Source organism: Taurulus bubalis (assembly GCF_910589615.1).
Source record: "Taurulus bubalis genome assembly, chromosome: 5".
In the NCBI taxonomy this organism is placed as follows: Eukaryota; Metazoa; Chordata; class Actinopteri; order Perciformes; family Cottidae; genus Taurulus; species Taurulus bubalis.
The window spans coordinates 5,659,788-5,675,089 of record NC_136593.1 but is presented as its reverse complement, the minus strand read 5'-3'; the positions used below and the strand labels follow the sequence as shown (position 1 = coordinate 5,675,089).

At 43.2% G+C, this 15,302-nt stretch overlaps 1 protein-coding gene across 1 annotated transcript in view; it reads right to left on the bottom strand.

Annotated features, from left to right (window-relative positions):
* Positions 1-14,782, bottom strand: part of arhgef10la (Rho guanine nucleotide exchange factor (GEF) 10-like a) — a gene marked incomplete at both ends in the record, with an annotated part of 93,285 nt that extends 78,503 nt beyond the window's left edge. Inside the window, 7 exons of the mRNA XM_079218260.1 lie at positions 767-875; positions 1,687-1,782; positions 2,915-3,036; positions 3,118-3,201; positions 5,189-5,349; positions 6,361-6,401; positions 14,507-14,782. Of these exons, the coding sequence (XP_079074386.1) occupies positions 767-875; positions 1,687-1,782; positions 2,915-3,036; positions 3,118-3,201; positions 5,189-5,349; positions 6,361-6,401; positions 14,507-14,782 (889 nt within the window). The remainder of the gene's footprint in view (positions 1-766; positions 876-1,686; positions 1,783-2,914; positions 3,037-3,117; positions 3,202-5,188; positions 5,350-6,360; positions 6,402-14,506) is intronic.
* Between the last annotated feature and the right edge of the window lie 520 nt (positions 14,783-15,302).

Sequence of the window (15,302 nt, the reverse complement as noted above, 5' to 3'; positions counted from 1 at the left end):
TCTGCGAAAACATGATCCAACACATTCTCATCTCTGCATTGGCACAAAGACATTCGGCAGTCCCAAAAAAAGAAGAGAAACAAGACCCCCCCCCCACCCCCCCCCACTTCACCCGTAACCATAAAGACACGGAGACCAAAAGCTTCCACCGTTCCAATTAAAGACTTTGGAATGATAACAGAGGATTGGTGGAAAAGAAATATAATGCCGTGCAGATTTCCCTCGATCAACACCTAAAAATAGCAGCACTGGCCTCTTTACCTCTTTGTGATGGCTCGGAGATTTGTTTGAGGCGTGGGTCTGGTATCTATGGTTTATGGAGCTGCTCGATACTCCATTAATGGATGGTAATCTCTCTCTATTGTCAGGCGGCGGCTCCTATAACACAACCTATATTGCGCCGCATGAGTTGCTTTATCCCTCTCTTACTCACACATCAAAAACTTTACTCGACCACATTGTCTGTCTTCAAACCGAGAGAGCCTTGTCTGTTTTATTTATTATCGCTACAATCAGCGGGATCTTTCTCTTTCACTGCCTTTTTAATTTCTCCCCAAAGGGATTTGTGTAAATAAAAAGTAGGACTTTCTACACTACTTGGCTTTCCTTTGCTTTGCACACAAGCAAATAATTAAAGGCTACTGTACGGAGTTTAACCCCAGACTTCATAGCCAATACCCATTATTAAAGAAATAGTATAACTTTCATTCAAAAGAAGCCAGCTGACCAACATGTTTGCAAAGTTCTCACACATTCCAAAATTTACCCAATTGATCTTTTCTCTGCAGGAAGGAAACTTTGCGCATGACGGCTATCTTGGTCTTTTCCAGCCCGTCCTTCGTGCCGCTTCTCGCCGCCTTCATGAGCTGCTGGACCTGGTTGGAGGGAGCGAGCGGAGAGCACAACAAAGGGAGCGTTAGAGTGCGAGGAAAGTGCCGCGCCGCGGAGACCCTGTGACCCTGCGGCGCTCCCCCCGGAGCCCGGCGTGGAGAAGTGGCGCTCGGTGGGCTCATCAGGAAACTTCACACCGCCTGCGACTCCCTGCGGGGGCCGAGGCGCAGCCTCTAATCAGAGAGACCTACGAGCGTGTCACAGAGCGATTATGGTAACAGAGCGAGCTCCTTATCAGAGCTGCAGCGCATAAAGCGTGGGAGAATTCAGATGACCACAGACTCCGCCCCCGAGCGGCGCAACCAGACCCCCCGGACCAAGAATACACACTCACGGGGTGCTAGTATTTTTAAATGGTGCTACTTCAGGAAAGTAGGTCATTAATTGGAGGGAAAGTTGCACTGGTGTTTATGGAAGTAAATACGCAGAATATTATTTAATTATTCATGTGTCCCATAAATGCGTCTTGATGTTAAGCCAGGCAGGGAAAGAGAGAGAGAGAGAGAGATAGATAGAGAGAGAGAGAGAGAGAGAGAGAGAGAGAGAGAGAGAGTCTCAAAGCAAAGCCACAGTCCAAAGGAAAGCTTGGAAGGATGGTGCAGTGAGTCAGTTAAGCCTTTGAGTCAGCTGTGCATACAACACAGCATATTTCAGCTCTGGGTCATCATCAATCCTTTTGACAAACATCTTGCAGAGTGATTGGGGCTCTGCGGAAAAAGAAAAAAGAAAGAACAAAAAAACAAAAAAAAACAGTGTGATGTAGTTGTGTTTTCTCGCTTGCTGCCGGAGATATACCTTGATGTCATAGTTGTGCTTGCCAGACAGCCTCATGGCCAGCTCGCGCTTGGTCCTGGCACACCGCTCCCTCAGCCGGCACACTTCAGGAGAGCGCTACAGGTGTTGGATGGGAGGGGGCGGGGCATGGGGCACGGGGGGGTGGGGGGGGGCGGGACACAGTTTAGCCACGAAAGAAGCGAAGAGAGGAGGAAAGGAGGAAACAGGAAAGGAGAAACGGAGGGAAAGTGAGCAAGGCAAAAACAAGCTACGCAACATTAATCACAAGCATGGACAGGGAACGCTTGGGTCAAAGGGGTTGTGAGGCTAATGGACGCTGGTTTATAGACGGATGGGCCATTTAGGCGGTTACGGGCAATTATTAAAAAAGCAAACTCTATCGCAGCGTTCCCAGGCACCCCACCGTATGAGGCAGTGGACTGAACAAAAGAGAACTCCAGGTACACTTGCTGAAAATTAATCAGGCGAGACTAATTAAAAACTATGTGTTTTTGATGAAGGACGAGCTCGCCCCAAAAGTGCCCTAATAGTCAAGGTTTCTGCGTTACTTGTTCAACCAGCGCAGCTGAATCCTTCCCTTTTGTTCAGTGGCCTGGGACACGCATTGCCGAGCGAACTGTGGGGGGTTTTAACATCGCAGCTTCCTTCCTGTCATTAGCCGAGCAGCGACTTATTTTCAGTCCCTATAAAACAACCGTACTTTGAACTTTTACCCCCATCCTTCTGTTTCTCAAGGCATTGATTTAACGCAGAGGATTACAATGGAATCAAGTCCATACATGAAGAAAATAAGTAGAGGTGGGTATAAATCTATACATTAATAATGATTCAACTCAGCAAAATAGTCCTCTATGACTCCCAAATGTGCGCCGTGTGCACACAGTGCCATCATGTGGAAGGCTGACACTGCGCAGAGGAGAGGGGAGAGCTGAGGTTTTTCAAACAGAAATGCTTCTTGTTTACTTTCATCCGACAATGAAAGTTTAAGGCCCGGCCGGTCTGTTATGCATTTTTCATGTTCTTTATGGTTTCCTTCCAGTTCCATACATTAGTAAAGACAACCGCGCCGCAGGAGCCGGGGATGAAATATTCTCTTTGATTATGTTTTTAAGTGCTGGAATACCAACCGAAACAACCTGGCCGGTCGTGTGGAATAAACAGAGGCGGTGATTTGTGTGAGATGAAAAACACACACACACACACACACACACATATTTGCTAATACTACCTTGCTCCGTGCTGGATGTTTGGTCTCGTTATCCGACTGCTCATCGTAGCTTTCGAACTCACTGGAGCTCCATCCGTTGTCCAGAGGAGCGGCGTCTCTCTGAACATCCTCATAGATCATATCTGCTAAACACACATCAGAAGCTCCACGTCAAGATGCATGACACACACACACACACACAGGGTTCTGTCGCGGCTGCTCACCTTCATCGGGAGAGAGGGGCCCCTCACTGGGAACGTCGTCGTAGATCACCTCCGAGGCCTCCGGCGTCTGCGGTTCGGCTCGAGCTGCCAAAACAAAAAACCAGTCGCATCAAAGTAGACAAACACTGTTTTAAATAGAAAAAGAGCGCTGCCCTTCTATCTTTCATCTCCCTTTCTGTTTGATAGCTGCACCTCCCGGTGTCAGATCAGTCTTTTTACACTTCTCTCCCCCCTAAAAAGCAACACACACAACAACGTGCACGCTCGGCTCCGAACCTGCATCGCCTGAAGCCTTTTGGCGAAGCGGAACAGATAAAAGACGGCGGATCTTCTCGCCTCTGGTTAGGAGTTCACGCAGCCTTTTCAATATCTACATACTTATTGTATCATTTGCATTTGAAGGTCTTCTCCCTTCGGGGCGGGGGAGGGGGGATCTGACACATCGCTCGCGCACGTTGCCATGACGCATTGCGTGTTTGAGGTATTGACCCGCTCCGTCTCCGCGCTCGGAAGGATTTGTCATTAACTGCTTTGAGAGTGTTTCAGCCTAATTTAGCTCAGTGAGCTTTATTGATTTGGTTTTAAACTGCGATTTGTCTGTAACACTTACTCCTAAGCCCCGAACAGCAACAATCACTGTTTTCAATTAATCTGATTGGAGATGTGTCTTCTGTCACGGGGTGCAGTCTAAAATTTAAAATAACCTTGGATACAATCCAAGAGATGAACAAAGAGCAACTGTCTTTTTTTTTTTTTTGCTTCTACAAAAGAGGATTAGAGACACAAATGTTCTTTATATATCGCTCACTTGCCTGCGCTTGTGCATTCAGAGAGGATTCGGAATAGAGAAGAAAACAACTGGATTTGGGCTATCAGCCTGACGACTATCAGCATATCTGCAAAGTGACTGCGCCTCTTGGGAACACGGCTTGTTATTTCCAACGCGGTAAACCAGAAGTTCCTGTCTGTGTTTTTTCTTACTTTTATTTAACTTCTTTCTCTGCAGCGGCACAGTAAACTCATCCGAGGTTCACAATGACACCGCAGGCAATCAGAAAATACACAAACAACAAAAAAAACCTCCAAAGAACAAACAAAAACAGCAAAGTATTTGCAATCAGTGTCAGATGATCACATCAGGATGTGCCAGGGACATGATTGCTTTTTAGCAGGAAACATTTAATTATTCACAAAGATCACGATAAACTAGATTTGGTCAAACTGTTTTTCTGCACAATAAACCTGTTTCCCCTCCACAGCAGGTTCATGCATATACAAAATATATCCTGCAGTGTTGGAAAACAAAGATACATATTTTAAACACACAAACAGAACATCGCAGTAGATTTCTCAGTAAAATCAATACAAATGTTGTAGCTTGCTTTTCCACTTTCTGTATCATAGTTAGATATCTAGGAGAGAGGTTTAATATAATTGCATTATTCCATTAGTTTAAATATACTGTACACGTTCCAAATGACAGCAGAGGCCTGTGTGAAAATACATCAGAAGAGTGGGACATAAAAAAAAATGTCGCGCAGCATCGCAGGGCTCCTTTACATCTCGCATTTCTGAGCCAGCTTCAAATAACGGCTGCACTGCTGACGGAGTCGAAATCCAAAAGCAATTTTCCCTCATGGAAATGGCTCCCTATTGATCCTCATCCTGAATTAATTGGATTCATGTCATGTCTGTGTCGAAATCAAATCATGCCAGAGAATATGTGAGTATTGTGCCGGTTAGTGTTTGAATAGAGTGTGGCTGCGCGTGTGTGTGTGTGTGTGTGTGTGTTCTGTGGAGAATCGATGAACCATAAGAAGACCATAGGCCCATTATATGGTGCTCTTGCCACCTTTGATCAAGGTCAAGAGACACAGTGTGCCGTGCTAACAAAATAATGACGCACAACATACAGTATATTGTGTGTCATTATGGTCTGGCGCCCAGCGGGTTTTCTGATCCGTCCGCAATGTGAATCCCATCTTAAATGTGATCCTTTTGGTCTGGAATTGAGCCCTTGATCTGCAACATAAGGTGCACACGTCCCTGTAAATATAATTGTGTTCTGTACCTGCACCAGAGGGGTCCCCGGCCTCCGAGCTTTCCTCGGCGATGTCTTTGCTGCCGTCTCCCGCATCGGTCGGCGTCTCGACAGCTGGCGGCGCCGCAGGAAGCTCCTGGAGCTCCTCTCCCACACGAGGAGCGGAGGAACTGGGCTCTGATGCCGAGGCCCTGCAAGGCGCCCAAATATTAGCACACTTAGACAAACACGGAGTGCTAAATGCGCCTCATTAGGAGTTGACTTCCCTGAGAGGAAGGGGAGGCAGTGGATGGAGGTGGGGGTCAAAATAGTTATCTGATACCCGAGCATGCACATGCACACTCCCTAAAGTCTGACAGAACACATCCTGCTGGTGTCAAATAACTGATTTAGTTATTTCCATCCAGGAGGCTGTGCTTTCACTTCCTCTTGTTAGTCTGTTTATTTCATAGTTAGCAAAAAGAAGATTCCGATGAAATTTGGAGGAAATAGAGGACACAAGACTACGATAGCGAGTCCACACTATTCACACTGTGGATCAAGAAGATTTCACAGAGTTACTACGTATTGAAATATACTGCTCAACTGATTGAAAAGGATCCGGCACATGAAGGCCATGATCGCCTTCCCTTATGCATATTTAATGCAGCTGTGGAGTCAGATACAGATGTAACACTTCCTTTATTTCATATTTTATTCTTTAACAGAGCTTGGGGGTCATGATACTGTTCCACCCAGACAGGACCTTTATAAAATATGAGTGGCTTCCATGAAGTTATTACTCAAGGCAACACTTTCTGCCACTTTTTCTTCATAAGCTGCGTTAAAAATGACAGCTACAGCCGTGGGATAAGTTGCTGATCTACTTATTCAGAAGAACTTTTGCAACGTGTAAAGAAGAAGTATAATCACACCTCCTGCTTGTTGCTTGAGTTCCTTCACTTGCCCCTGAGCACTGTCAAATCATTACCTGACATGCCTGCGGCTTACCATAATCACCGCTGGCTTTTTTGACTGAAAACATGGCCCGAACCAGCTATTAAAAGCCGACTCTGACTCTGACAAAGTCTTGTTGATACAGCGATCACGTGGCCCGTGTTGATGCTGCCAGTGAGGGACGTCCTCCCCCACATGACTGATAACATGACAGGATGTAGGAGAGTCCCATCTCCACTAATTAAATCTGTCCCTCTGCTAAACACCTCAGCGACGCCGGCAGCAGCTCCTCCAGAGTGATGGGCAGCTTAGAGATGAACAAGACACGCGAGAAAAAATGATGTGCGCAAAACGCCATCAATTTGGAGCCGTTGAGGCGGAGGCCTCGCAGACTCTCACTTTACAATACAGTGGCAATGGAGGAAAGACTATCTGTATTCAACCAGCTCGCAAAGCATCATCTTTTCTTGTCAGGTGCAGTACCAGGTGAACAGTGCATTATGAGTCAGAAAGAAAGGAAAGCATGCCCAGAGCAGACAATGATGAGCAAAATAACAGGAGGTAGTTTGAAGCATCCGTGTTCCCAAACACTGAACAGTGAGAGGTTAGATTCACGACGTTGGAATGATTGAGAGGTAAGATTCACTACGTTGGAATGATTGAGAGGTAAGATTCACTACATGGGAATGATTTAGATCGTGTCAATCGCAGAAAGTGGTCAGGTTAAAAGCTGGATCAGCGAACGCCAACAACTCCAATCTTGTCCAAAATGAAGGAGAATTCAAATCGTATGTGTAAATATAATGATGCACGCAAATAAATGCAATTAAAGCATTCTTACACATTTTTAGAGCTGCAAAAATGTAGCAATAAGCTGTCAACTATTATGTGAGTCGCAAACTATTTTGATTGGTTTAAAGAAAAAAGTCAAAATTCGTCATTTTCTTGGTCTTTTCTCATATATGACAGTAAACTGAATATCTTTTGAGTTTTGCACAAAACAAAACGTTTGAGAAAGTCATTTGTTTTTTTTGGGAGAGTTTTTGCTGATCCGATCCGAGGTCCCGGGACAGAGCATGTTGTATGTGTACTAATTGTAAAGCCCACTGAGGCATTTGTAATTTGTGATTTTGGGCTGTACAAAATAAACTGAATTGAATTGATCCACTTTTTTTTTTTTACCATTTTTTGACATTTTTATAGACCGAACAAACTTATCAATGAATTGACAATGTAATGGACCATGCAAATAGGCGTTAGTTGCAGCCCTAAACATTGTAAACGTTGTCTAAATATAGTCCGAGGTCTGGTGCGCGCCACATATCTGGAGGTAGATGTAATGTCCTGTCAGTAAGTCATATTAGAGCTACTGATAGCAGCCATTTGGTTTTGCGGCGGTGTCAAGCCGCAAAAGACCGTAAAGTATCTCTCTGCTGCATTCTCCATGATGCCGGATCATTCGTCTCAATCTAAAGAACAAAAATGATCTCCACCCACAAGAAAACAAAGTAAAGAGCGATTTGTCAACACGTTCCTTACGATAAACTGATCTCTTGTCGTTAAAACTGCTTGTGTGGAAAAAGACCGTAGCCTATATATATATATATATATTAATATATATACAAAGCTTGTCTGCCTCACTGTAGGCAGCATCGTGTCGGCCGTGAGTGATTTGAGCCGTGCCGCTATCGATCCAGGCATATCTTTGTGCAACCCCCTCACAACTTATCTGCGCCTATGAGCCCCAGTGAGTCATACAGCTCCACGAGAGACGCAGGAATCATTTTTCAATGCAAATGACACAGCCGGGGGGCAGAGCGCAGCTTAAAGGAGACGCTGCCTGAATGCAAATCTCCCTCTTCCATCTGTTTCCATTCCCTTCAGCCGCGGCAGCGCTACCTGCAACGGCTCCACCTGTTTTACCCCCCGGGTCGCTCTTGTAGCATAGCTGTTCTTTGTAACTACACGAGCGTTGCGCTGACCATACTGATGGAGCTCTATTTGTCCTCCGGTCATAAATCGCCTCCGAAAAGCAACCGTTCCCACAATGCACCTGGTTTTGCCGCCCCAGAGTTGTTTCTGCACATGACACTCTTAATTAGATGGCCGTTGAAGCATTTGGTTCATGGCCTCTCGGTATATTTGTTTGGTCTTTAACCACCTTTCTTTCACCTTTCTTTCGCAGCACGTCCAACGGAGGCGAGTACATCGAGGTGAAGGGGGGTCTGTAAAAAATAAATGTGTTCTGGGAGCATTCGGTGAGTTAAGGGCAAAAGTCAAAAGTTCTGCAAGGCTGCAAAAGGTGAGCGAAAACAAACAAACTAGAAGGGAAAAAAAAGTAACTTTGTGGCAGGAAAAGAAAAAGCAGTGGATGTTCCACTCTCTGCTCGATGAGAGCTCTGTGCACAAAGAAACAGAAGCTCACATGCTGCCACGTTGTCATGGCATCCTTTGTGTGGATCGTCTTCATTGCTGATGCGTTTAATGAAAACTATCTGTCACGGGGTAAAAAGTGAGAAGTGAAAAAAAAACACATAAAAAACTCTCGCAGGAGAGAAACGCTGCCTTGAGCTTAATAGCTGTAACGAGCTGAGGCGCTGTCATTGCGGTGTTAAGAAAAAGCCGTATCTTCTGCAATAACAATCGCAAAGTAATTTTGGCAATATTATTCTAAAACTGCTGACAGATCTGGTGGATGTGCTGACAGTCTTAACACCTTGATGGTGGAAAGTGCAATTGATAGCTCTTCTTTAAGGCAGACTATTGACTAAACCAAAGTGGAAATGTGCACTCAGCAGAAATCTCCCAGCATGAGAAATTGTCAAGACCTCAGTGTGACTCTCCTCCACACACACACACACACACACACACACACACACACACACACACACACACACACACACACACACACACACACACACACCTGTGCACGAATAAAGGCTTTTCTTTTCAGCACAGGAAAGCCCACAGGAATCCAAACCCTGCATGGCCAGAGAGGGATGCTTCTGATTGGATCTGGCCCCAAAAATAAATTCCTTTTTTTTTTTTTTAGCTTAGAACATTTATTTCAATCTCGTAACTTGGAACAAGCAAAGAAAGTATTTTTTCCCTTTCTGGTGGTTGAAGCAGTTCAGCTTTTCCCCTGTATGAGGGTGGTATAAGCTTTACAGATATAAACTTGATCTCAGTGTTAATACATTTGTTTTATATTTCTGAAGGCATTAAAAGTCTGTCTTTGGAACGCAGAGCCTCGGTTCAAGCAAACCAAAGGAGCCTTTTGGAAGAAGTACCTCTGTCTATCAGCTCCAGGGCTGCGGTTCTGTCGGTGACTTTGGCTGCGGACCTCCCCGTGGACGGTTGCAGGCAATAATAGAAGTTGCTTTCAACTAATCAATAAACTATCACATTATCATTTACTGTGCGGAGGCCTTGAAGCAAACTGTGTTCTTGAAATTCAGGAACAACACTGTTTCTGCAAAGCCCGGTAGGTCTTTATTCACTGTTCATTAAAACGCTAATGCAGTGTGTGTGTGTGTGTGTGTGTGTGTGTGTGTGTGTGTGTGCGTTTACCTTCTGCAGTTAATGATGCACTAACTTACTCTGCTAATGTTAGCGCCACAGGTTTTATGAAAGTATATATATTCTTCCAACCTCTCTGGGTAATGAGTATCAACATTACGTAGTGTTTAAACCATGACTAGCTCGATAGTTGTCGGACCCTGGTTGGAGCTGGCCGTTTCTACACATTGATTGGCCGGTCTGCGTTCCAGGGGCGGGACTTAGCGGAAGCTCAATTGACACGTTTTATGCGCTATCACGCCAAACGTCCATTTTCTCACGCAGAGAGAACTCATTTATAACTACAACAACAAAACATATTTATATATCCGGTTTCAGATCCATCCGGTCTGTCCTCCACATCAGCAGCTGTCCGTACTTTCTCTGCACAGAGCGTCTGTTTTTATCGCTTTATCTCCACCAGTCAGTGGTTTCTGCTGCTCTGTGCGCACAAGAGGACTCGTGAAACGGCCAGATTGCCGTCAAGTGCGCTTTGCCAAGTGTGTCGGGAGCGTGCCAAGCCCCTTGTCGTACTTGCGACAGAGTAGGATCAGAAGGATTATTATTATTAGAGCATTACAGGTGCTCTCCCTGTCTGGACGCACCGACAGTTTGGAAAACTGTTGATGTGCGACAAGAAAAAGAGAAAATAATTCATCAAAACGACACGTTGGATGTGGACGTCAGCACGGACGGGGCTCTGTGGTCATTCTAATAACTGTCGGATGTTGATTGCACAAATTTAACCAGCGGATCTGCATGTGTGTAATTGTGACTTAACAGTGTGCAACATCACTCCAGTTAGAGAGTGCAGATGGAGCAGACACCTGCTGCCGTCAGACGGCTTTAAAAAGAGTCACCAGTGCAAAGGAAAGGCCTTCAGTATCGTGTTACTGTCATGACAGACGGAACTTTATTCTGCCACACTCACGGCCAAATGTGGCTGCATAATAATAAAGCTTTTAGTTGTAATGTTTCCATGAATTGATGTACTCTCATTCCTAAATTCCTCATGTAGTTTGTTTAAGTTTTATGTGAAAAGGTTATCATTTGAAGGTATTCTCCTTAGGCTTTGCACCAAGCACCAACCTCCAGTTCTGAAGAGTAAAGCCAATGTGCAAGTGTCTTAAACTTGAATTATTTCAACTGGCCACCAGGGGGAGACTCCTGAAAAAGTCTGGTTGTATAGAAGTCTATGAGAAAATTACTCTACTTCTCACTTGATTTATTACCTCATTAAACATGGTCAACATGAGTTTATGGTCTCAATCTCTAGTGCAGAGTCTTCTTCAATACAACATGATGTTCATTTCATAAATGGCGGTCTCATTTAAAATAAAATAGACCATAAAGTAGAGTATGCTTTAGGGCGGGGCTACCTTGTGATTGACAGGTCCAGTTATCCTCTTATATACAGGCTATGCTCTGCACACCCACTGAGGTGTTTTCGGTTATTCTGGCTGATTAGACCTCTGCTCAGGTTGAAGGTAGGTGTCAGAATACAAAATTATTTAAATCATCACTGTGGATGTACCGTAGGTGTGCAGGGCTTTCAGGTTGTGCCACCACCAAACACAATGAAGATGAACAGAACTTAATTTGTACAACTTAAAGCAGTTGATGATCCGCACACTGTAGAAAACAGTTCCCATGGACCTTTTTTTAAGGAATACATTTTCCCATGTCACAGCAGCAAACGCACAGGTGCAATTAATGACATTAATTAAGCCTGCATTTGGGCTAACGTACAGGTGCAATTAATGACATTAATTAAGCCTGCATTTGAGTGCCCCAATTGATATTCCCCTGTATTGTGAACACTAGCTCACTGGAAAGGCTTATAGGGAGACTTAATTGAACTCAGTCATCAATGTTATTAGTTACACCTGTTTATCTCTAGCAAAAACCTACATGTTTTCAATGAGAGAGATTTCATATTTCTGGAAGGAGAATGTCATTATTTAGTGCTTTGAGCATAAAATAAATGACTTTCTAGTGAACCTCCCCTGACTGTACTGGTGTGGCAGCAGAAATCTTCGAGATGGCTCACTTAAACCTTAAGCAGACAAAAAATCTGTTTGCATACATATCACTAGGGTTACATGAAAAAAAAAAAAACCCCCGTTGGGTGACTGACTTTTTAAATAAAATTCATCTCGACACTGCATTACAGAGTGTAAGCACGGATCATCACGTTATACTGTACGCATCATCATACATTTTTGCAATCCTGTGATTTTTACCCCCAAGGATTGTATCCGCAGCATCACTGTACTTGACACTACCACTTGTCACTGTGGGCGTGACATGCCATCTGGCATCTAAATGTTGTGCAAATAGAATGCGGCGCAACTCCAGAGTATCTCATATCCACTGTGGCGTGTGTGGATGGAGTGTGAGCTTGACGTAATGACATAACACTGATGTGATGTGATGTTGAGTTTCTCCACCGCCCTTAAGTCTTTACCCCCCCGATACTGTAATAGGAATTGAAGGCAACTTACCCGCTGGGTGACTCATTAACTGGAACATCTGTCAAAATGAAAGAAGGAAAATACATGAGACAAACTATTCCAAAGCAAAGGAAGTGCATGTTTCAAAAATGACAAATGCAACCGTGTGAGGAGTTTAAGAAAGACAGCTTGAAAGACTTTGACGTTGTGTTGTAATTACTTATTGCCTCTTACTTCTTGTATGGAGTAGAGCTTCTAAAAACCTAACAAAAACCAAAACATTACTGTCAAAAACTAAATCACACCTGCTTACACGTAGGACACCGAGTCTGAGACACTTAAGCAGATGGGATAAGGCAGCCACAGTGATGATTTAGCATGGTTGTATTGTATTTTCAAAGAAATGCCCATGAAACAAAAGTATTGTCTTTAGATTGCAGCCATGTAAACGTGTGTCATCTGGTGAGGGATTGATCTGTATTGCAGCTGCTCTCCGTCATCGATTACATAACAGTGACCGACCTGTACAACACATCATCAGCGCCCAGAATTCCCCAACGCATCACCACAGCCCACTTAATGGATTACCACACACATAGACCTGGTAATTAAGCATTAATCGCTTCACTTTGTCCAACAGAACTTCTCCAAGGTCTAGATCTCTTTATCTGGGCTTGTAATTATACCAGGGCCGGTTTGGCAGCAATAGCCAGGTAGTAAATATATCATACTTATATCAACGTAACTTCATCCAATAAAGGGGAATGTTAACTCTGCTCTGTCCACCCGAGGCGCAAATTAAATCCGGTTATGGAGATATTAAAACTACACATCGGCTACGGTCACTCACACAGCATGTGGCTCAGATACGTTAGCTAAAGAAGAAACATAAAACCTTGGAGGCAGCTTGTCAAAGACAGATTATTGTAAAGTGAACTAGGTAGTGGTTCAGTGATTTGCCCAGCAGGCAGCAGTTTGATGACAGCGGACATGTTGAGAGGATAGATAGAGCGTGTGGCTTTTGGTTACAGTACAGCAACTTAAACCACTATTCCCTGTCGTTAACTGAAGCCAGATGGTGTCAAACTGTCAAAGTCCACATCCATTAGCAGTGGTAGAAAATAACTGAGAACATTTTATAATGTACTTTACTTAAATTGAATTCCCTTGTATTTCTCAATGTGTCAGAGAGGCCAAGAAAATGTTCCACATATGTGAACAATATAAATATTATATTCTATTCTATTCACATCTGTTTTACCGTATACTACATTTCAAAGAAATGTATTGTACTTGTTTATGTTTCTTCACATTTACATTTATTCAGCAGCTGTAGTTATGCGGTACCTATTATATAAAAATGTGAATGCAAAACTCTACATCTCACCTTTGTGAAATAGTATTCATTGCTAATATGAGTCATTGGACAGCTAGAACAGCAGTATAGACTATAACCTCACGTCTAGTGTACTAGCTTACCTAAACCTACAACATAAAAATACTCCAACTACTATGGGTCTATGCATCAGTAATATTTCACAAAATATTTTATTTACAATAATACAATGTCAATACTGAAGCATGTTAAAGCACAACAGTAATGTCATTACGTTAGCTAGCTAACGTTAACTGAGTGTCTCGTGGCAATTAATAATTCATAGCTCATTGCTTTACAGTTAGTAATATTTTTTGGGTGGCTTGTTTGTTGTCTCATCATGAGTTGGATGGAAATGTTGATTCAGATAGCCTATTACTTTGGTTTAGTTCGGGGTAGGTTCTGTGGCTAACAGCCCAGGTGAAGTCGCCGAGGCTAAGCTAGCCGTTAATAGCTTAACGTTACCGCTAAAGTAGGCTGACTGCTCGCTAGTTGTCTCTTCTACACCTGTTAGCGTTAGCTAAATACTGAATATATGAAAGAGTCTTGGAGGGGAATTAACCTTTTTTACTTTAATAAAAAACCAACAGTCCTTCAATTCAATTATACTTTGGACTCTCCCTTAATAATAATAAATAAAGATAAAATAAAGAACATACATCTCGATATAACAAAACTAGAACCCCCAAAATGCTTCATAAAAATATTCACTCAACATCCAATGCACACATTAGAGGAAGTGATTAATTTTATGTTTATAAGGAATTTGTTTACTTATTAATTCATATTTATTTTAAATCAGTTTTAGGAAGTGACTTAAAGGAAGTTCTGTATTAGCCTGCAGCATTTAGTGTTGGCACATTAATTTGAGTAAATGGCGTACATCTTCCACCAAAGTGTATCACTTTAATGGACGGCTGACCCAGAGCTGTAAAGTATAGACGTGAACTACCAACATTCAGCACCAGTTTAAAAATAACGTTATCATCCAGAGAATGTGTTACCTGCTGTGGACATTGCAGCTACGTCCTTGGTGAGGTCGCCCTCCTGTCCAGCAGGAGGCGATGTTCTGAGAAGTTGTGTGCCGTCTGTGCCTGTTTTTGACCCACAGCCCGACATCTCGCTTTCCTCCTTTTTCGACAACTGGACAGAACTAACGGAGTCAGAGGTGATCCCTTTCCTGTCCTCCTGGAGCTTCTCCTCATCCGCACTGTCCTCAAAAGAGAACCCTTCTCCTTGCTCCTCATCTTCCTCCTCTTCCTCCTCCTTTGGCGGTTGTTTTTGACCCATCCCAGTAGACATGGTCCCTGAAAAAGAGACAAAGGTCACCCGTAAATAGGCTGTTCCAAAATGTGATGTCCACTTTTTGAGTTGAAAGTGACACTTTTAGTGTAGAAAAAATATTTTTATTGATACGTGCACCTTATGGTTTTCAGAAATGTGTGAATAGGATCCATGAAGGAAGTGGAATACAGCATGTTTTTTTTTCCCCCAGGAATGTCTCCACAGAAAGTTAGTGTGCAAATATTACAATCAGTGGGCTATAGGCTCAATAATTATTGTGTTATGGTTGAGTTAAGGTTTGATGCTTTTGTCTAAGCATTCACTAATAAATACAAAATATATATTAATATATTGCTCTAATACGATGCAAAGCACAGACAAAAAACATTGCAATCATGTTGTAACCAGTCAGCATCTGATCATAAGCTGCACTTAATATCGAGTATAATAGAGTCCTGACTTTCTATAAAATAAAATGTTTGTATAAAGACATAACAAAGATAAATGGACTGAAGGATTGGAATGTTCTCTGGTCTTT